The sequence below is a fragment of the Polypterus senegalus genome, chromosome 2 (genome assembly GCF_016835505.1).
Source record: "Polypterus senegalus isolate Bchr_013 chromosome 2, ASM1683550v1, whole genome shotgun sequence".
Taxonomy (NCBI): Eukaryota; Metazoa; Chordata; class Cladistia; order Polypteriformes; family Polypteridae; genus Polypterus; species Polypterus senegalus.
The window spans coordinates 301,797,124-301,819,314 of NC_053155.1; the positions used below are offsets into that span (position 1 = coordinate 301,797,124).

At 37.7% G+C, this 22,191-nt stretch overlaps 1 protein-coding gene across 2 annotated transcripts in view; it reads left to right on the top strand.

Moving 5' to 3' along the window:
* fndc3a (fibronectin type III domain containing 3A) overlaps positions 1–22,191 on the top strand; it is a 378,322-nt gene that overhangs the window by 350,977 nt on the left and 5,154 nt on the right. For both annotated transcript variants that reach the window (XM_039745857.1, XM_039745858.1), the window contains 3 exons: positions 1,045–1,257; positions 3,026–3,192; positions 5,184–5,308. In XM_039745857.1, coding sequence (XP_039601791.1) covers positions 1,045–1,257; positions 3,026–3,192; positions 5,184–5,308 — 505 coding nt within the window. The remainder of the gene's footprint in view (positions 1–1,044; positions 1,258–3,025; positions 3,193–5,183; positions 5,309–22,191) is intronic.

Sequence of the window (22,191 nt, forward strand, 5' to 3'; positions counted from 1 at the left end):
CTTGTTGCAATCGAGGGAAAGATGAATGCGACCAAGTACAGGGATATCCTGGACAAAAACCTTCTCCAGAGTGCCAAGGACCTCAGACTGGGCTGAAGGTTTACCTTCCAACAAGCCAATGACCCTAAGCACACAGTTAAAATAACAAAGGAGTGGCTTCACAACAACTCTGTGACTGTTCTTGAATGGCCCAGCCAGAGCCCTGACTTAAACCCAATTGAGCATCTCTGGAGAGACCTAAAAATGGCTGTCCACCAACGTTTACCATCCAACCTGACAGAACTGGAGAGGATCTGCAAGGAGGAATGGCAGAGGATCCCCAAATCCAGGTGTGAAAAACTTGTTGCATCTTTCCCAAGAAGACTCATGGCTGTATTAGCTCAGTGCTTCTACTAAATACTGAGCAAAGGGTCTGAATACTTAGGACCATGTGATATTTCAGTTTTTCTTTTTTAATAAATCTGCAACAATTTCAAAAGTTCTTTTTTTTGTCTGTCAATATGGGGTGCTGTGTGTACATTAATGAGGAAAAAAATTAATTTAAATGATTTTAGCAAATGGCTGCAATATAACAAAGAGTGAAAAATTGAAGGGGGTCTGAATACTTTCCGTACCCACTATATAAAACAGCTGTATTTTGGAATTCTAACAAAATATACAGATACAGTAGATGCACCCACTGAACAGTATGTTTCTAGATGCATTGCTTAATGTCCAAATGAGTACATGGTGTAATTCTGTAAATATAACACATCGCTATCTTAATTTGAACAGACTGAAGCAAAACAGAAGCCCTCTGTTTTAAAAAAAGGTCTGTCTGTTGTAAATAACTACCTGCCCCTTATTTTTGTTAATAAACTCAAATGTTTCAGATCATTTGGAGCCAGCACATTTGTCGTTAGAAATAATACTTATAAACAGTTTTCATATACAGTGGAGTAACCAATCACCATTCATCAGGCAACAGAGATGTCATGTTTATGTGTGGTGAGACAGAAGCAGCAGAGTTTGTCACGTAATTTGCCTGTGATCTTTCATTTCTAGAATACGAATTCAGGCCTTGAACAATATAGGTGCTGGTCCCTTTAGCCACACTATCAAGGTGAAAACCAAACCCCTGCCTCCTGAACCACCCCGCCTGGAGTGCACAGCATTCAGCCACCATACCCTTAAACTTAAGTGGGGAGATGGCTCTACCAAAGCTTTACCAACAGACTCTATCCAGTATCACCTTCAAATGGAGGACAAGAATGGAAGGTAAGAATGTGCTGAAATGAAAAACTCTTAGTTGATACTGACAATGTATAGTAAAGAATATTTCTTTTTATTCGAAGGTGATTTATTTCATTTGGTGTGCAGAACAAATTTACTATATTTATTTCCTGTGCATTTAGCAAAGCAATTATTTAGCATTCATAGTGTGTATGTATAAAATGCGTCAGCATTTGGAAATTTATAAATAATGTTGCACTCACAAATGTATTAATTGCTTTTATTCAGTATATGCCATAACTTGAGGCATCTCATGATGTCCGATCTACACAATGTTGGGACATCGTCTTGTAGATGATTTTCTAGTTGGCAAATTTAAATCCTTCGTTACCCTGGCAGCACCTGGGTGTAAGGGCGGGATCGGCTTTAAATAGCTCACCACATGACCTCTTACCAGGATCTTGCCACCCACATAACAGTTTTTGGACTGTGGTAGAAAATTGGAGTCACCTAAAAAGAAACAACTGTACATGTGGAAACATACAGACTCCTCAAAGATGGCTCCCTAATCAGCATTCATACAGTAGCACAAACATAGTTGGGTGGGTAGCAAACCCACCTACCGCATCACATTTTCCTCAGTGAAAGTATTTATTCATGTGATAAAGTAATCTGTTAATTCCTGTCATAATGTAGAAGTATATTAAAGCTGTAACAAAACAGACGAGTGGACGAGAGTATAAAGGAGTGCATCAAGCTGAGGGAAGAATGTGAAGAAGTGATTTACCTCATGCTGTGTGTATTTGTGTATGCATCTCATAAGATTAATGCATAATAATATAACCCAAGAAACAAGAGAGGACCTTGAAGAAAACCTGCTTCAGAGTGTATGCAATTTCAGACATGGCCAACTGTACACCTTTCAGAACAACAATGACCCGAAGCATACAGCTAAGACAATGCTGGAGTGGCTTCAGGACCAATTTCTCTTTGTCCTTGGGTGGCCCAGACTTAAAATTCATTGAACATCTGTGGAGAGACCTGAAGATGGCAGTTTTCACAGACGCTTCCCATCCAATGTAATGATCTAATGGAGCTTGAGAAGTTCTCCCAGGAAGAATGGGATAAACTGACCAAACCCCACTGTGCAAAGGTTGTAGAAACAAAGCAATAGTCAGATTCAGGAGATGAACTATACAATAAACAAAGCCAAGAATTGTGAGACAAAATCAAAGTCAAGAAGGATTGCTGAGAGTTCAAAAATAAGAGAAGCAATCATGTTGCATTGTGATTGAGAGTGCCTTGACCTTTGAGGACATGCCCACTATATGCAGCAATAAAATAGCCCAAATCAAAATCATAACCAGAGGTATTCATAAAGAATAAATGAAGCTAATGGATTCCTCGAAGTAAGGGAAAAAAATGAAGTGAGTTACACAGAAAACCCCAAGGTGAGATTCAAAAAATATTCAAAGTAGGAGACCCTGACAGTGTAAAGACTTACACAAGAAGACTCAAAGCTGCTGCCAATGGGTTTTTTCCATAGTACTGAGTTAGGGCTCGTCTGAATGCTTATGTACTGTAAAGAAGAGATTTCAGTGTTTTGATTTCTAATACATTTGCAAACATTCTGAAAACGTGCTTTCACTTTGACATTATAAATTGTGAAAGTAGATTGATAGGCAAAAATAGAAAATGCATCTATTTAAATTTACAACACAATAAAGCGTGCAGAAGGTGAAGGGGTCTGAATACTTTCTGAATCTACTGCACATTTAAAAATTAAATTGTCTGTCTTTGTTTTCCCCTCTAGATTTGTATCCTTATACAGAGGACCGTGCCACACACACAAAGTTCAAAGACTCAATGAATCCACCTCCTATAGCTTCTGCATTCAGGCCTTCAATGAAGCTGGGGAAGGGCCCTTCTCAGATGTTTACATGTTCACAACTACAAAGTCTCCTCCCCCTCCTCTCAAAGGTGGGCTCACTTTCGGTTTATTCTTCAACACTGTGTGTGTGCATTTTTTTTCTTAAATTTAAATAGTTCATGACTGTGACTGTACTTTCCAGATGCACATGTATCTTAAAAGTAAAATGCAGTACATCCTGTAAATATACTGTGTATCATAACAATTACTCATTTTGTGATTTTTCAAAAGGCAGTCCGCCACTATCTTGTGTTTATCAGAGTTGAAATGAAGCAATATTTTTCAGATACAGTAAAACCTGGATTATCTGTCAGGGGTCAGGACCGAGGCTGTGCCAGATAAGAGAAAAGAACAGCTACTTTAAATGTGATATACAGTAGATTAGCTTAGCTAATAGTTATATTTATTTACAAAACAAAACTATTTTAACAAAATATAGTTGTAAGAAAATTAATTAATTCATATAATACTGTAACAACCAGCGTAATAAGCAAATACACCTCGGAGGTACTGGAGTTTTTCTATGTTTTACTTGGCGTTGTTCCATACGAAACGATGCCCATTATTTGGGTCAGGGAGCACACCTCTAAAACAATAAAGCTGTCCCTACCAAACAGTTTATCTTCTGCCACTCACATTCTGTCTTTTTCTATAGCTCAAGAACTCCTGTTTATTGTCTCCTAACTCCCTACTTAAAACATCTTTACGCCCCACCTTCCTTTTTCTCTTAACTTTTCCTGTCACTCATCTCCTAGCAGATGTGTCCGACTCTCACAGAAAAGAAGCCCTTCACCCAGTCCCATTACTTACAGCATTCATTACACACTTTCTGCTCCCCCTCAGCGTATCATAAGCTGCCTGCATGTCACAATACATTAACAAAACATAATATAACAGAATTGAAAAAGAAAATTACAATACAGAAGAACATTAACATTAATACAGAATAACTTTACTGTTAGTGGTTTCCATTTTCAACACATTTTTCAATTTTGTCAGCGCCACACTTTATATCATTTACTTCTACCTACTCCATAAATTGAAGTAATACTTGAAACACTTTCGCCATTTCATAAATGTTTAATGATTTCAGTGTTTGTGACAATTTCAACACCACACACATACATTTAAAGGCCATAACAATGTATAGTAGATTAATTATAACAAAAGAGAAAACTTAAGAGACTATTAAAACTGAAGGTACGTAACTGACGCTATGGTGCTGGGGAAGAAAACTATGCGGTAGCACCATGTGCAAAGCTCGCAATGTGCAGCATGGCAGTGGTAGTACAGTAATAGGTAAGTGCTGGTGTGTGCAATGGTGTTTTTTTTCAGTTAGTAGAATGATGAATAATTGAGGTTTTGCTGTACAAAAATTATACATGTAAAAAATTGTACAAGATGATGAAATTTGACAAATTGTTCTCTAGCTATTTGTTTTTGTTTTTTTGTATATATAAATAGCCCAAACCATTGTATTAGTAGAGCTATCAGTGTAGTTTTTGGTACAATTAAAGAAATCTTGCCACTGAGGTATTATTTACTGGCTTTAGTCACCAAGGACCAGAGTCCAAGAAGTGGGAGAAGAACATCAGTGAGTTTCACCATTCTTATAGTAAGCAAGCACTAAGTGATAAGTTTGATGAGATCCTCCACCATATATGAAACCAGCTTGTCATGAAAGATGGATGTGTTTGATTTTGGTGACGTGCTAATGTCCCTGTATGCTAAAGACCAATACTGTATCCACTTGGTTGATAATAATAACAGTTCTTTACATTTATACAGTGCTGTTCTAACTACTCAAAGAGCTCTTTACAGAATGAGTGGTGAGCCACTTGAACCACCAATAATGTGCAGCATCCAACTGAAGAAGGGGTGGGAGACAGCCAGTTAGGGATAGGAGACAATTAAGAGGCTGGAATGACCGGTTATGGTGGGCAATTTAGCCTGGAGATCGGGATACTACCCTGCTGTTTGCGAATGGTTCTGTTCTCTCTGCGTTTTCTTACTTCTTCTGTCTTCTACCATATCATTACAGCACTTAGGATAGAACGCCTGGATGATCATTCATGTGAGGTCACATGGGAGGCATTACAACCAATGAAAGGAGACCCAGTTATATACAGTCTGCAGTCTGCCATTGGGAATACAGACTTTAAACAGGTACTTGTCTATTGCTTTACATCAGACTTTATCATTCTCTGCTACAATCTATACACTTCTTCTGGCTTACTATTTAATTGCCAGATTATTCCGTAATGCTTTACAAATATTTCTAATTGTCTAATAGAAAGTCTGAGATGAGACTTATTGGGATTGGTTGGTTCTGAATGCAGCCACATCCTTGATTCTTAAAGGGTCTGCACGCTAATAAGACAAGGTTTTTGTAGGGTGTTTTCCTTTTTTCACTAACCAGTTTCTGATTTGTGTTCACCTTCTTTGTATAGGTTGCAGTTTTGCAATAAAGGTGGAATAATTTCTGATAAGATTTATCTTGGTTTCATTTTTATATTACACAAAATCTGTGATTTAGGCAGGTGTGTGTAGACTTTTTGCATCCAATTTAATAACATAACTAGTTTCTTACAAAGTCTTTTATCAAATGAATATCCAGTACTCTATCCATATTTGTCATTATTTACTTTAAAATTGCACTATCCAATTTCTTCATTTGAAATCTTTTCCACATTTTCCATTAAGTAAAAACAATAACTTGTAAAAAATGTTTTCAGACATTACTACATTATAAAGAAAGAATGTTAGAAACATTAGTCACAATTTTCACAAGAAAGGACATTTTAGCCCAACAAATCTTGCCAATCCTATCCACATAATTTCTCCAAATTAACATCAGAGTTTTAAAGGTCCCTTGCGTCCTACTCTCTACCACACCACTTGGTAATTTATTCCATTTGTGTATAGTTCTCTATGTTATGAAAATCGTTCTAAAATTTGACAATTCGTGTTGAGAAACTTATTTTAAAGTAACCTTCTCGATCCACTGTACTAATTCCCTTCATAATTTAAAAAAATTCACACGGCACCTTTTATTGCCCATATGTTTTAAATGAAAAGCTTCAATCATTCCCCATAACTCATTCCCTGCAGTCGTAGGGCCCGATTTATAAATCTCTGCTTGGATTTGATTGTGAAAATTTGCACATGCCAAAAAAACAGGAAAATGCATATGCCAAAAGTAAATTTATAAAAATGTGGCGTACACATATTTCTATGCAATTTACCCGTTATATATCACAATCTCCTTGTAAATTTGCATACATGAACGCGACCTGGACCCACCCTGAAACATTCATATATGGAGCATGCTAATCAATCTCGCACATAGGTCTTTGTGATGCTGCAAAACTTCATTGGCTGGTAGAGCAGCATTACCCTCCTAGCACGTCAAGACCCCACCACCTGCATTCAAGAGTATTTGGTTGTGTTCTGCAACTGAGAACATAAGATTATGCACAGCATTATAGCACCTCACCTCTGTGTGGTGAGAGTCTGGGAAAGGTCTAAGGTGTCTGAGTATGTAACCGCTGCCTCCTGGCATAAGTTATGACCTGACTGCTGTTACAATGACTATTACTGGCCATGTGAAACAGTGAGGGTTCAACCAGTTACCTTACCAACAAGCCAACCACCAAGTACAGAACTGTCATGCCTGCCAAAGCTGCTTTGTCTCAAAACAAATGAATAACTAGTTGACCCAGGCCATCAAGACACAATGTTTGTCCATCACATCTTGGATGATTTGTGGATTAATGGAATGTAACTGCCTATTGTTATTCATTCTCAGTAGGTGCCCTTATTGCAATAGGAGTGCAGCAAAATTTTATTATGTTAGGAGAACTGGTCACTGCTGCAGATTTTCATTTTATGTTGACAAAAATATGTTATGATTTATGCATGTGCACCCACACCATACAAAAGCAGGATGTAGTGCCTTGCCATCTGGTTAATGGCTTCCAGCACAGCAGGCATGATGGAGTGAAGCTTGGCCGTGATATTCCTGACCTGTAAGCCAGTTCCTTGAAAACTGACAACAGGTAGTGGATATGTTACCGGCAATTTATGAAAGGCAGGCATTGTCTAGACGGCAAAGTATGAAACGATTAATATGTCACACATTTTCTAGGCATTCTATGCAATGCCAAAAGACAAACTGGCAAAGTATAAAATATTCCCGCTAATGATGTTTCTAATGTCACATGGCAACAAGTAGGATCATATTTTATTTTCTCTTGTTTTCCTCAATACGAAAGTCCTATACTTTATTTTGTATTTCTTTCATTTTTATTTTCATATACTGTATGTCTTTTCAATTAAAGCCTTTTATAACTCTCTTTTAATACTTTGCCTAAATAGTATTTGTCATTCTGCCTAGGTATTACGTACAATGCCTAGGGAAAGTATATATAATTTTAAAATAATTTGGATATTTCATACTTTGCCCAAAAAACACAAGGTATTCTATATATTGCCTAGGCATTCTATACAATGTTTGCCTTTCATACATTGCCGGTAACAGATATAAACTGATAAAAAAAAATCTAAAAATGTCTTCACTGCAAATACATAGCATTAGCCCTTTTAAAAGGGAGCTAAATTTATAAGGTGCGTGATATGAAGAAATCATTTATCATTTCTACTATTTAATCAAAGGTTTGGTCATTTTCTCCATAATGTTGTATACACATGGCTCAGTATGAACATAAATTAAGTTTTCTTTTATAAATCCTGTCATTTGGATCATTTGTGTGGGAGTTTGCATACATGAGCTTTATAAATGAGGCCCCTGGAATCAGCCTAGTCGCTATTCTTTGGGCTTTTTCTAGTGCTGCTGTCTTTTTTGTAAATGGTAAATGTATTTGATATAGCGCCTACTAGAGTTCAAGAACCCCCCTAGGCGCTTCACAACACAACAGTCTTTCACCCATTCACACACACATTCACACGCTGGTGATGATAAGCTACTTTGTAGCCACAGCTGCCCTGGGGCAGACTGACAGAGGCGAGGCTGCCGAACACTGGCGCCACCAATCCTTCCGACCACCACCAGCAGGCAAGGTAGGTTAAGTGTCTTGCCCAAGGACACAACAGCTGCATTCTCATGCCGGGAGCCAGGATCGAACCTGCGACCCTCCGATTGCTCAACAACCCGCTCTACCGACTGAGCTACTGCTGCCCTCCTTTTTTGTAACATGGAGATCAAAACTACACACAGTACTCCAGGTGAGGCCTCACCAGTGTGTTGTAAAGCTTAAGCATAACCACCTTTGACTTAAACTCCACACATTGTACTTTTCATCCTAATTTTCTGTTAGTCTTCTTAATGACTTCTGTATGCTGTCTTGATATAGATGGTCACAAGTCCGTTTGGTTTTCTGATTTATATGAGAGGGTCTAAATAATTTAGAGTAATGCAAAAACTGATGTGTGCTTCCTTTAATGTAATATTTTTGTAACTCTGTTAATATACAGTACATTTATACAGTTATCTAAGGCTAATAGTGCATTAGGTACCTGTCTAGTTAAAACGTTTAACAGGCCAGATGGTATTTGTAGATTACATGTTTAAATAAAATATTTATACAGGTAATTCTGGTTGGTTAGAGTATTTCATGCAGCAGCCATCTGTTATCTATTGCAAACTCAGGTAGCTACAAAATTCTTATCAGTTAAAAGTGAAAGCTCTACGACCTGTTCTTAAAAAATACGTCTCACTTGGATTTTGTTCTCTTTTTGCTTCAGTCCCCAGTAACAAAAATACAGTTTAGGTATTTGTGTGTAAAGAGTTCCTATATCTCTCACATTACCTCATTTATGGTTAATGTCAATACCAACTGCTGTATCACAGGTTTTATGCCATTTTCCTGCTTTGACCTACATCAGTGTCACTGTTCATATTAATCATCTTGACTATTATTATTATTATTAATGACAATTAGATCTAGAATATGTACACATCTATGTTGGGATTTTCTTTTCTACATTAAAGTCTTAAACTCACCATAAATAATCATAGTAATGTGTTACTCACATACAGTAATGTAACAATCATCTAGTCCTCACCAAGTCCTAAATTGAAATGAATCTCACATGATACACAACAATTAACAGATTTTACTTTGCCATTATTTATTTAGCATAGAAAAGCAGCTTTCTTCTGTAGAGCCGCCAGTCTCTGTGTGTGTTTTTAGGATGTGAGAACAAGTTTCAGGTGAAAAATCAGTGGAGACTCGAGGAAAGTTAACACACTTATAAATAATGTAATGACCAGGGGTGTCATTTATACAGCTTGCATACACCCAAAAAGAGGCTTGAAATGTGCGTACACAAAATCCCATGCATATGTCTGGGTTTATAAAAGAAAAATTAATGTGCACATATTTGTGGCAACTTTGACCCTTGTGTACACAAAATTTTGGTGAAACTAGGAAATGACGACACCCTTGATCATGTAGGGAAATGCAGCCAAACCAGATAAATGACGACTCACACACAATTCATATCACTGAGTTGTTGTTATAATATGTGTTAACATGAGAATTATATTAAAGTTAAATGTGATGAACTGTTTTTTAGTTCCCCTTTTAGAGGACCAATGCATGTTTGAATTTTGTCCCCCATCTGTTTAGACTACCTGTTGTCACTTCTTAGTGAACTAGCCAACAGATCAGGAATATCTCAGCCAACCTTACCTCTGCCTCGCCTGCTGGTTTTAACCAACCGATGAAGTGCTATGTCCAGTTTTTGTATGGTTTGGGTTCATATATATATAGCATAACATGTTGTTACCAACATAAAATGGCAATTTGCAGCAGTGTCCTGTTTTCCTAACATAAACGTAGGACTTTAATGAACTCATATTGCAATATTGGTACCTAGCGAAAATGAAGTTGCTTTTGTTAACAGTAAACAGTTACATTCTATTAATATGCAAGTCATCTGTGGTGCCACAACAAGACTGACAATCCTCAGGACTGCTCTGGCATAATGCCACATAAAAATCTCCAATTACAGATGCCATTCGCAGATCAAAATCAGAGAGCGTAGATGTGTGTTTTTTCCCCTTCTCCTCCTCCTCCTGTTACATGTATACTCTGATGGTGACTAGTAATCCACTTCCTTGCCAGAGATCAAACCTTATTTTTTAGAGCTCACAGTGTTTGCAATAGCCTGTTGCCAGTACATTTGCCATTTGTTGCTGACACCTGTGCTTAGGCCACCAGACAAAGGTTCTTTGCATGGCTCTGATTTAGAGATGAGAGAACCTCTACCTTGCACTACTGGATGTGTCATGTGGCTGCACTACCAGCCAGTGAAGTTCTGCATCATCATTATTACATATGTATGAGGTTGATTAGCATGGTTCATATATGGTTATTTCAGGATTGAACCAAGTAAGGTTTTAGGCGCAACTGCACACTTATAACATTGTTGTGATTTGTAACGGGTAAATTACATTCAGATGTGCATACACCAGGTTTTATAAATTTCTTTTTTTTTTCTTTTTTCAGTTTTTTGTCATATGCATATTTTCACGCTCAAAATGACACAAAGTTTTATAAATGATGGCCGAGATTTATGTGAGCTTCTTCCAGAGCAGCAATATTACGATCAACTCCAAGCTTACTTGTGCCAGTTACACGTCCCCTATTGGTGTAAAATCTGTGATCCGGCAGTAATAATTATAATGTTAATTTCAATAATGAGCAAAGTATGATGAATTCACATGTAACATGCAGTACAACTCTATAAAACTATAAATGTTACCAGCACTAGCCAGATGGACCAACATTCTGAAAGTCAATTTCCATGTTCTTCAGTACTATTATTAAAACAGATCTGGTGCTTAGTCAAAATAACAGTGCCTTTGGGGGCTGGGGAAGAAGATGTTGTCTCATTACTAACCTTAAGTATAAATAATGAAAGGGAGTGACATTGGAGATTGGCTCGTAGGCTCAATATTGTCTGTCACACGTGAAATTCTTCCTTGCAAGTGCTAATCAACATGCAACACTCTGATCAGTGAGTGTTCCTATCTTATAATGAAACCTCTGTCTTAATTATCTAAAAATAGCTACCTTATGTCGAACGTAAAGGTATTAAAGATTTTAAATAAAGTATTAAAAAATGTCTAATTGTGTATGTTAATTACTATAAATCACATGTAGCCCAGTTGAAAAAAGTTTTAAGTGAAATTTGTTTAGAATGTTTGTTTGCACTATATTGTACATTAGAGCCTAGTTTCTTAAACTATGGATCATGACTCATTTAAGGTCACAGATTATTTGAATGAGTGTCTCGTAGGCTCGTGATCCACAATTGTTTTCAATGGCAAAAGGTTGCGTACAGTTTGTGGAGTGTTTCCAGTGGGTCACCATGGATAATTTAAACAATCGACATTGCTCTCCTATGACCTTCCATGAGTTTTCAAGGGGTAACTGCTGACTGTCGGTGTTGAGACTTCAAGGTGGACCACACCCCCTCCCCCGGGATGACTGTAGGCAGTGATTCTGGGTCTCATAAAACACAAAGAAGGCAAAATCAAATTGCGAGAAAAAACAATTTAAGAAACACTGCATCAGAGTAACATATGAAGAGAAGACCCTGTCTTACTGGTAGCTGCTAAATATTTCAAATTTGCATCTACACACCTTATTAGGTGAGCAGCCTGCCCAAAAAAGTTGCTGTGTACTGTGAGACTTATAGGGGTAGAAGGAAGAATGGAAGTTTTGAGAGGAAGAGAGTACATGAGGGGTCAAGGTGAAGGAGAAAGGATGTGAATGGAGTAGCTAGAATTGAAAGGGTGGAAGGCAACGAAACAAACACATTTGAAGTTGTATAAATCAGGTCAACAAAAACATGCAATTGAAGTGAAGTGGCATGTCCGAAAAGGAAGGTGTCATCTGACAGTTAATGTTATGTCTAGTGGCTTAAGTGTACACACTGTACCAGAAACAAACAAAAGCCCATTAGTGATGGAAAGTTAAGTATATAGTTTACTTAGTGAGTGAACGTATTTAATAATCCAGGAAGTCTGACTAAGCAATAGTTATTTCTATGTCGGACTGGTCAAAGAGATCTGTATCCCTATTTTTACTGGATAGACAGTAGCGCAGTGTAGATACCATATAGCTTCAGGAGGCTGAAATTGAATATTGATATGTGGGTGTGTGTGTGCAATGTGCACATTCTTCCCAGTTTTGCTGCGCATTTCTACTCTTACTCTTATCTAAACACTTACAGTATGTGTTAAGTTAATTAGCCAGTCTGTGTTTACCCCGTATAAATGATTTGGAGGTTTGTGAGTAAGTGTTCCCTGTAACAACTTTTACTCACTCTGCCTCGGTTGATTTTTGGCTCTCCATAACCCTAACATTGGATTATAATGGCCCAGAAATAGATAAATATATCTAATTTTATCATATACTGTGCCCTTCATAATTTTGGGATAAAGATCAGCATCACTTGGGGCCTCATGCATAACGCTGTGCATAGAAATTACACTATAACATGACGTAAGCACAAAAGCCGAAATGTGCTTACGCACAGAAAAATCCAGGTGCATAAATCTGTGTGTTGGCCAGCTTCCATGTTCTTCCGCTACATAAATCCCGGTCAGCGTGAAAAGTAACACTCGTGCACGCGCCTGCTGTCCCGCCCCAACTCCTCCCAGGATTATGCCTCTTTGAATATGCAAATCAATATAAATCCCCCTTAAGCTCAGTGTTCTGTGAAAAGACAATGGGAAAAGCAAGAGGGAAAATGGAAGAATTTCAGTGAATACCAAATGGAGGCAAGGAAAAACATACTATTTGATCATTTAAACAGTGGTATAAACAACAAAAGGAAGCTGATCGAGTGACATAGTGTGTCGGAGAAACTCGAAAGCTCAAGTTCACAAAATTGCACAGTGCCCGAAATAAAAAAAGAAGTTGTCAGATATCAAAGTCGCCGTGAAAAGGCGAGTCGTAGCCCACCGTCTGAGTGTCATATAAAAGCTTATTAGGGTACACAGAAAAAAAGACACACAGTGGGGGAAAAAGCACGAAATGTCAACTTCAGTCTCGAAATTTTTACTTTAATCACATAGTTTATTTTGTCATTAAAGTAGAACATCATAAACTTCATCTTAAAATTGTTTGTTTAACCAGTTTCTCAAATCACATCGTAATTAAAGTAGCATGTTAAATGCTTTGTTTTGCATGTGTTCTTCTATGTGTTCTGTGTGTGTGAATCATTACGTGCTTCTTAACCCGGCTTTCTCTTCCTCCGACAGGACACAGAATCCATTACATTCGTGATATTACAGCTCTCTGAATAACTAAAATATATGTAGATGTATACGTGATATCTTTTTTCATGATGATAGGAGTTAAAGCACATTATTAAACATGGGTTTCACGGTGGCGCAGTGATTGTGCGCGACCTTCGATGAAATAATTTATTGCAGCAGTACTCAGGGGCGGTTCTAGGCTCATGGCGGCCCTGGGCAGAGAAAGAATCGGTGGCCCCTTCGCTTGCCAATGTCAATATGGTATCTTATGCACGGCAGATGACCACATCTGTTGCGGACACTGCATAGCCGCCTTGTGTTCATGACACAAGCGTTAAAATTTTGCAGAAATTTGCCGCTGCGTTTTTAGCTGTGTCATTATTTTCTCTTTCTGTTTTATATTCAATATATATTGGCTTGGCGGCCCTGTGTAGGTGCACAGTTTGCACATGCCTAAGGCTGCCCCTGCAGTACTGTCTCTTTCAAATGTAACCTCCAATTCCTGTCCTTCTTTTTCTTTCTCCAAGTAACCGATCGCCACACAATCGGCTCTGTAAAAGATGTTAAGCCATCTGTAAGCTTATAACGCCGATTCTTCAAAACTTTTAAGGAACAATATCTTCGTAGTACGTTTATTTATTCAATCCTTCACACCAGTCCCAGTGACGCATACGGTGCAGGGCAGGAACAATCTGTGAGCAGAGCGCCAGATCCTTGCTAGCGTAGCAATACCGCGTCCTTTAATTATTAACAATATAGATTATTTAAATGAAGTTAAAGTTTTATCTGTATAATATAATTAGCATATTTTGCTGCATTTCATCTTAAAAATGATATCGTCATCATATGTAAATATGCACTTTATAAAGCTGGTCAGGTTGTGCAATATTATAACTATCACAAGTTTACAGTGAGGTGATTGTACTTAAAGTACAAACAGTTCTACAAGGAGCACTTGATGGACTGATTAAGTGCGTTTAGAGCTCTTGGGATGAAACTCCTTCTGAATCGCGAGGTCCGTACAGGAAAGGTTTGAAGCGTTTGCCATGTGAGAAGCAGTTCAAATAGGAAGCATGGCTGAGGCAGCGTGTGCTTGATGCTGTATACCGATAATTCTTTTTCCGATCAGCTGCTCCGAGTGGTGCAGTGAGAGTAATATGGAAAAAGATGATCCGCTGTGGCAACCCCTAACGGGAGCAGCTGAAAGAAGAAGAAGGTGCAGTGAGAGTAACAACGCTAAAGCAGTTATGGTATTTGGAATAGCTTGACCATTCCGGGACCATTATATTGTTACTGGTTAATTGCAATCAGATGCATTAAACTAATAAACAATATGCGGTTAATTTCAGTGTATTTACAAAGCTGCGTCAGGGACGTAGATCTGAAAAAGAAAGGGTAACCACACAGGAACAGTAGCACAGCTTTGAAGCTGGGTGCTGCCAGTCTGCAAAACCGAGTGGAGAAATTGCGTACGGCAGGGTATGAGGTAACGTGGAAATGTGCGTGGCTTTACGCCAAGTTTAGGTTTTATAGATCACAATTTGAACATGGAAACGTTCTTATACAACATTTCTGTGCGTACACACTGTTTATAAATGAGGCCCCTGGTGGTGTCTATGAATCACAGACTTCAAGCAGTCATCTATTGCACGGGATATGCGACAAAGTACTGAATATGATGGGTTTAATAGACCTGCCATTGCTGTGTCATAAGATGATATGGTGCTCTGGAATGGGGGCGGCCATGTTGAAAAAGTGTCATTTCAACATGGTGTGACTGAAATATATGCAAATACTTTTAAATTAAAGTTTGTAATGTACTTTACATATGACTTGTTTGATTTGTAATTTTAAACTGTGGAGCAGAGGGTTAAATCAAAGAAAGAAAATGTGTCTGTGTCCCAAACATTATGGAAGGCACTGAATATTTTAGCAATTTCTTTTATTTATACAGGAAATAAAACAAAGCCACATCATCCATTTTTGGTCTTTATCTCGGGGGAAAAAAAAGATTACTAGAGTGCAACCCAATAGGTCTGTCACTTTTTGATAACACAACTTTACAGAAAGTAAGATATAATTGTGAACAAATGAAATAATAGATGAGGAAAACCATGCCACCACTCAGTTTTAAGGGACATTATGTAGCCACAGGAAGAAGCTGGATGCATTTATAAGGTATTTAAGATGGATGGTGATGTCTGTTCAGTTTATACACTGCCTGAAGGTAGTTTAAATTTGTATCTCAGCGTAGAAGTAACAAATAATGTTTGAATTAGTGTCTGCACTCTTTAAAAAAAAAAAAAAAAAAAAGATGTGATTTAAAAAAAAAAGAAAGGCATTTGTGGGTTTATTATCCCTTAATAATCTTATGTCCTTTTGTATTGAGCGTGTACTTGGATTGTCATTCATATTTTAACATTATTACTGAAAACAGAAAAAAAAGCATTGCATATCAGATCCTAACATTCTAGTACAAGACTCCTCAGTTTCTAGTTGTTCTGTAATTAAGCCTTGATTTATGTTTCTGTCAGCACAGATGAACATGTTGCATTCAGAGACACACAAAGCATTAGGAATCTTTTAAAACTGTGGCAATAGAGGGGAGAATGACCTGAAAGTGTTTGTTCATACTGAAGTTCCAGGATTGTACATAGAAAGGCAAATGATGACTTTGCCAGATCAGAAGTGGGCAACCCAAGAAATATGAATCCAGCAACAGTTTAGCCTCCACGATGTAAACTGTATTAAAGAGTGAAAAACACTTTCTAACTAACTCAACTTATGTTAACTGAAACAAGTTCTATGTGCAGGTAACTCGTGTCTGCCCTTGCAATGTGTGGCTGCGGGATGTCTACCATTTTTTAATTTTTTATTTTTTGCATTCTGTTTTAGGCACATGCACAGCCAAGGGTCTAAGTTTACGAAATATATTTTTAAGTAATTAATATGCCTGGCTGTGTATAATTTTATTTTACAGTCCCATTCCACAATTATTGGGACCCCGGTAAGAGAGAGTTAAAAATGTTATACAAAAAAAAAAAAAAAAAATCACCTTTTGATAAGTAAATTTCAAGTCCGAAACAAAAATGAAAGAACTCCAACTTTTAATTGAAGTAAAGTTATTCTGAGAGAAACTAATTCCTCATCAAGAAATAATTATTTTTAGCAGAAACACATGTGCTATGATTATTGGCACCTCTGTATTTAATGGTCTGTACAAACTCCCTTTGCTAATTAAATAGCACTGAGTCTTCTCTTATAAGGCTGGCGAATACAGAGCAGCGAATCTGAGACTGTACCTCTTTCCAGAATCTCTTAACATCATCCCTGCTCCTAGGTCCTGTCTTGTGCACTCTCCTCTTCAGCTCATTGCACAGGTATCCAGTGGGGCCATGAGATGACCATAGCAGAAGCTTGATTTGGTGCTCCTTGAACCATTTTTGTGTCGATTTGGACATATATTCTGGATCATTTTCCTGCTGGAAGATCCAGGATGACCCAGTTTTAGTTTCTTTGCAGAGACAGATAGATTTCCATTTAAAATCTTCTGGTATTTCATGGAGTCCATGATGTCATGGACATTAAGGGCTGGATTATACTTCATGCTCAGAATGTTTTCATTCACGCATTATGGCTGCCATATGTTCAAAGCGTTCTTTTGATGCGTCTTCTGATCATGTTGTCAGAAATTAAGCCGATATGTGCGTGAGTTGCAGTACCAGTAAAAAAAATATGGGTGGCGTGTGTGTCCAAGTTTTGGTACGCGGCGACAGTATGGTTGTTTATTATCAATATGTAACAGCAAGCCACACTGCAGCTCCAAAATAATAAATTTGCCTGCTTTGATGTTTTTATGAATGGTTCAATGCAGTGAAGCAAATTATCAAACTTAAATATTGACATGTGCTCATGGTGTTTTCCTTCATTCATTTCTCGCACAGGCAATACAAGCATCTTATATTCCCCATCATAATGATGCAGTTCATTTAAAGGTCTCGTATATCATCTTCTGTATTTTGTCCTGTTTCCATCTTTGCACCTTCATAACAGCATCAGAATACAGTGAAACTGGATGATGTGTTCTCACCTTGATGATTTCTCACACCGCCATCTAGTGGAGTCCTCCAGATTTACTTAAAGTTCACACGCAAGTATATACAGTACACTGCTTGCATAGCAGCAGGCTTCTAAAGCACACACATCTCATAGCCTTAAGTATATCCCCAGCCTGACAAGGTTCCCAAGGGCCTTTGCAGGGAAAACGGCCTCACAACATTACAGAACATCCACCATACTTGATGGTGAGATCATTTTCTTTTCGGCGTTGCCATCCTTCTTTTTACGCCAAACCCACCTTGAGTGTTTGTTGACAAAAGGGTTAATTTTAATTTTGTTCATATGACATGGTTCCAATCAAAGTTTCACTAGCATTTGACAAGCTACAGGCACTTAACGTTTGTGGCTTTTTTCTGGCATGCCTTCCAAATAGTCTGTTGGCCTTGAGGTGGCATCTGATGGTAGTTGGAGACTTGGTGACTTTTTTCTTTATTTCTCCAACAGTGATCCTTGGAGATTTTTTTAATCTCTTACTATCCTGCTCTTTGTGTAATAGTTCCAGTTGAGTTGAACTATTTCAATATTGCCCTAACTGTACATCCAGGCATTTTCAGACATGTAAAAATTTCTTACCATCATTCCAAGCATTATGAAAGTCAACACACTTTTATCTCATTTGAACTCTGTGTTCGCTTATTTTTCCCATGTTAATGGTTTGGCCAGCTCATATTTATATACCAGTGGCATAGGAAGTCATGGATTACTGCTTGGAAGTTTCTACACACTCAGATCAACTTTAAAAAGTCAGATATAAATGGAGCAGATGCTTCAGTTACTTTGTTCATAAGAATTTCTAGAGGCACCGATAATCATGGCACATGTAGTTTTGTTAAAAGTAATTAATTCTTGATGAGATATTTTTTCTCAAAATAAATTTACTTCAAGAAAATAACATTATATATGATCAAGTATAAATTATACAACGAAAAAGATAACATTTGTGGAAGAATAATTTTAGGGTATCATAGCTTTCATCTTAATAAAATAGCATAAAGGGTTAATAAATGTCAGAAACGTTTGCAGGCATATCAGGAAACCAGATAAAGGTCAAGTGAACAACAAAATGTACTGAAAGATGATTAATAGATGACTAAGAAATCGGCAGATGTCATATAAAACAACCAGAATAGACAGTTATATGCACAGAAATTTCAAGGGTGGTGGCTCAACTCAAAGGTATAATAAGAACCAGAATATAATAGAATACTTTTATTTTATATAAGCCATTTGGGTACCAGCGAACCAACCAGAGTAAATGTATGCATTGATTGACACTGTATGTAAATCCAATAGTTTATAACATTAACATCTATTCTTTGTTTCTCTGGTTATTCTGACCAGGCTGTATCAGACTGCTTTTGAAGAATGCTCCCTCCAAGGCATTTTGCCAAGCGGTAATTAAAAGATTCAATGAATAGCTTTTCTCTTGCCTGATGCCTGATTTGTCCTGTTAGAGGATATTTCTTTCTTTAATAAGATGTTCTACCACACATTACATACAATCAAGTCAAATTTAACAAAACAAAATTCAACTCCCACCCAAACAACAGAAACACAGGACAGCTAACCAACAAAGCAAATCTTTGAAGCAATGAGGAAGGAAGAGTAGCTTTTATCCCGATTAGAAATTCTGAAATGTTATTGATTCGATCCTGCCATGTTTTAAAAATGTTTTGAACAGATCCTCTGAGTGAGAATTAGATTTTTTCCAATTTCAGATAGTCTAGGTCATCAATTACCCACTGGCTTGAAAGTGGGGGACTGGAATTCTTCTAGTTGAGCAGGATAAGTCTAGTAGTACTAATAGTGTGGTAAAGGCGATTACAAACATGTTGTACTTCTCTGCTTTAAGCCCATCTGGGAGTCCATTGAACACAGCACTTAATGGGTTACATAATGGGATTATGACACCAAGGCTATCTGAATGGCATTTAAACATTTTTGCCCAAAATTATGTTCATTTGGTACACTTCCATCATTCTTTTTTTTTTTCAGTGTGAGATTAAGCTAATTCACCAAAAGCGTTTTAACAGCCCTGTTAACTCATTTTTACCAGGTATAGCAGTAATTGTTTGTAGTAGAATGATGGTTCTTAAAACTTTTTTTCTTGCTCGCGATCCAATTTTGCCTTTTGCCTCTCTTTGTGACCCACAATCACTGCATAGCGTCATCCAGGGATTCTAACCCCATTTCAGAAATAATGCCGATTGACATCCCAGGAAAGGGGTTCCCAAAGAGAGAATCACCACCAATCAAAGTCCAGGGTGGTAGGGGATCCACGTTAAACAATCGTCATCATCCAGTTTGGATTGTTTTCAGTTGTTACATAAAGGTCAGTCACTGCTGGTTGTCAACTGAATCCAGTGCTCCCAGTAATGTTTGGCACAATACACATTTTCCTAGATTCCCCCCTCTGCTCCATAGTTTAAAATTACAAATCAAACAATTCAGACATGATAAAGTGCACATGGTAGACTTTCATTTAAAGGGATTTATGCACATTTGGGTCACAGCATGTAGAAATTACATCACTTTGTGTACATGGGCTCTTCATTTTAGGGCACCATAAAGTTTGGGACAATTGGTGTCCCAAGTGTTTGTGATTCGTCAAGTGTGTTTCATGGCTTCATAAGATACCTTGGCTTGCTACCCTATAGTGTCTGTAGTTGCCATTGTTCAGCATGAAGACAAGAGCTTTGTCAACGAAAGTGAAATAAGCCATTATAAGGCTCAAAAGCCAGAATAAACCCATTTTGGATATAAGTAAACCTTTAGGATTTCCTAAATCAACTGTCAGGAATTTCATTAAGAAGGGAAGAATGCACTGGTGAGCTCAGTAATTGTAAAGGGACTGGTAGGCCAAGGAAGACCTCCACTGCTGATGACACAAGAATCCTCACTATGGTAAAGAGAAAGCCCCAAACGCCTATCTGACAAATCAGAAACAGTCTTCAGGAGGCCGATGTGTGTGTGTGTGTGTGTGTGTGTGTGTGTGTGTGTGTGTGTGTGTGTGTCAGTCAGAGACGACTATCAGCAGAAGACTTCATGAACAGAAATACAGAGGTCACACTGCAGGGTGCAAACCACTAGTTAGCCACAAAAACAGGATGGCCAGATTATAGTTTGAGAAAAAGGACTTAAAAGAGTCTACAGAATTCTGGAAAAAAGGTTCAATGATGAGAGAAAAATGAACCTGAATCAGACTGATGGCAAGGGCAAAGTGGGGGAACGAGAAAGAACTGCCTGAGATCTAACGCAGACCATCTCATCTATTAAACATGGTGGCGGAGGAGTTATGGCTTGGGCATGTATGGCTGCCAGAGGTCCTGGCACACATTATCGTCATTGATGATTGAACTGCTGACAGCAGCTGCACAATGAATTCTGAGGTGTGTAGAAACATCTGATTTGCACGAGTTCCAGTAAATGCCTCCAAACTCATTTGACAACGCTTCATCCTACTAGATAATGACCCCAAACATTGGCTAAGGCAACACAGGAGTTTGTCAAAGCTAAAAAATGGAAAATTCTTGAATGGCCAAGCTAGTTACCTGATTTAAATCCAATTAAGCAGGTGTTCCATATGCTGAAGAGAAAACCTAAGGAGGCAAGCCCCTAAAACAAGCAGGAGCTGAAGATGGCTGCATTAGAAGCTTTGCAGAGCATCACCAGAGAAGATCCTCAGCACCTGGTGATGTCTATGAATCAAGCTGTCATTGCATGCAAGGGACATGTGACAAAGTCCGAAATATGACCGCTTTAGTAGACCTGCCATTGCTGTATCATAAACATTATGGTGTCCTCAAATGGGGGGGATCATGTAGAAAAAGTGTTGTCATTTCCACATGGTATGACCGAAATGTATGTAAATTTCCTTTGAAAGTCTGCAATGTGCACTTTAATCTTGTCTGAATTGTTTGATTTGTAATTTTAAACTATGGAGCAGAGGGGAAAATCAAGGAAAAAAGGTGTCTTTGACCCAAACATTATGGGGGGCACAGTATGTCCTTGTCAGGTGTAAGATTTTTGAAGAGAAATTAACTGGGTAAACATGATGCCCAGTGTTCTTTATGTATATTAGTTCTTTTTTTCTCTGTAATCTATATATTCCATAATTTAAAACATGGTAACAGTTTTGTGTATTGTTTGGTTTTCATAATGCCTACATGTCACTTTCAGTATTATTCTTTTAAACACTGCATTGTTGTCAGAGCTGTAAGGAAGCAGCTCTGGATGGTAACAGTGTGTTATCCCATAAGTGTGTGCATTAGCCTTGAGTTTCCAATCTGACTGATATTCTCCAATTTATAGACATCCAGTTTCTGCTTTTAGAGCAAACATTTTAAAAACTATTGACTTAATCTTATTTTGCTGTAAGAAATAAAGCATCTAATGCTTTATGTTCATTGAGATTAATCACATTTGATTGAATAAAATTTAATCTGGTTTATTCCAGGTGATTTGACTAACTAGTTAGATGGTTCATGACTACCGAAAGCAATTAATCTGAAATTATCTGCTTTTCTTCACAAGTACAATTTGATTAATTTATTTAAAAAATCCTTCCTGGAGTATCTGCCTTTTGTGAAGATTGCAGTGTGTGGACTGATAGCTTTTGCTCACAAATTAAGCTTTA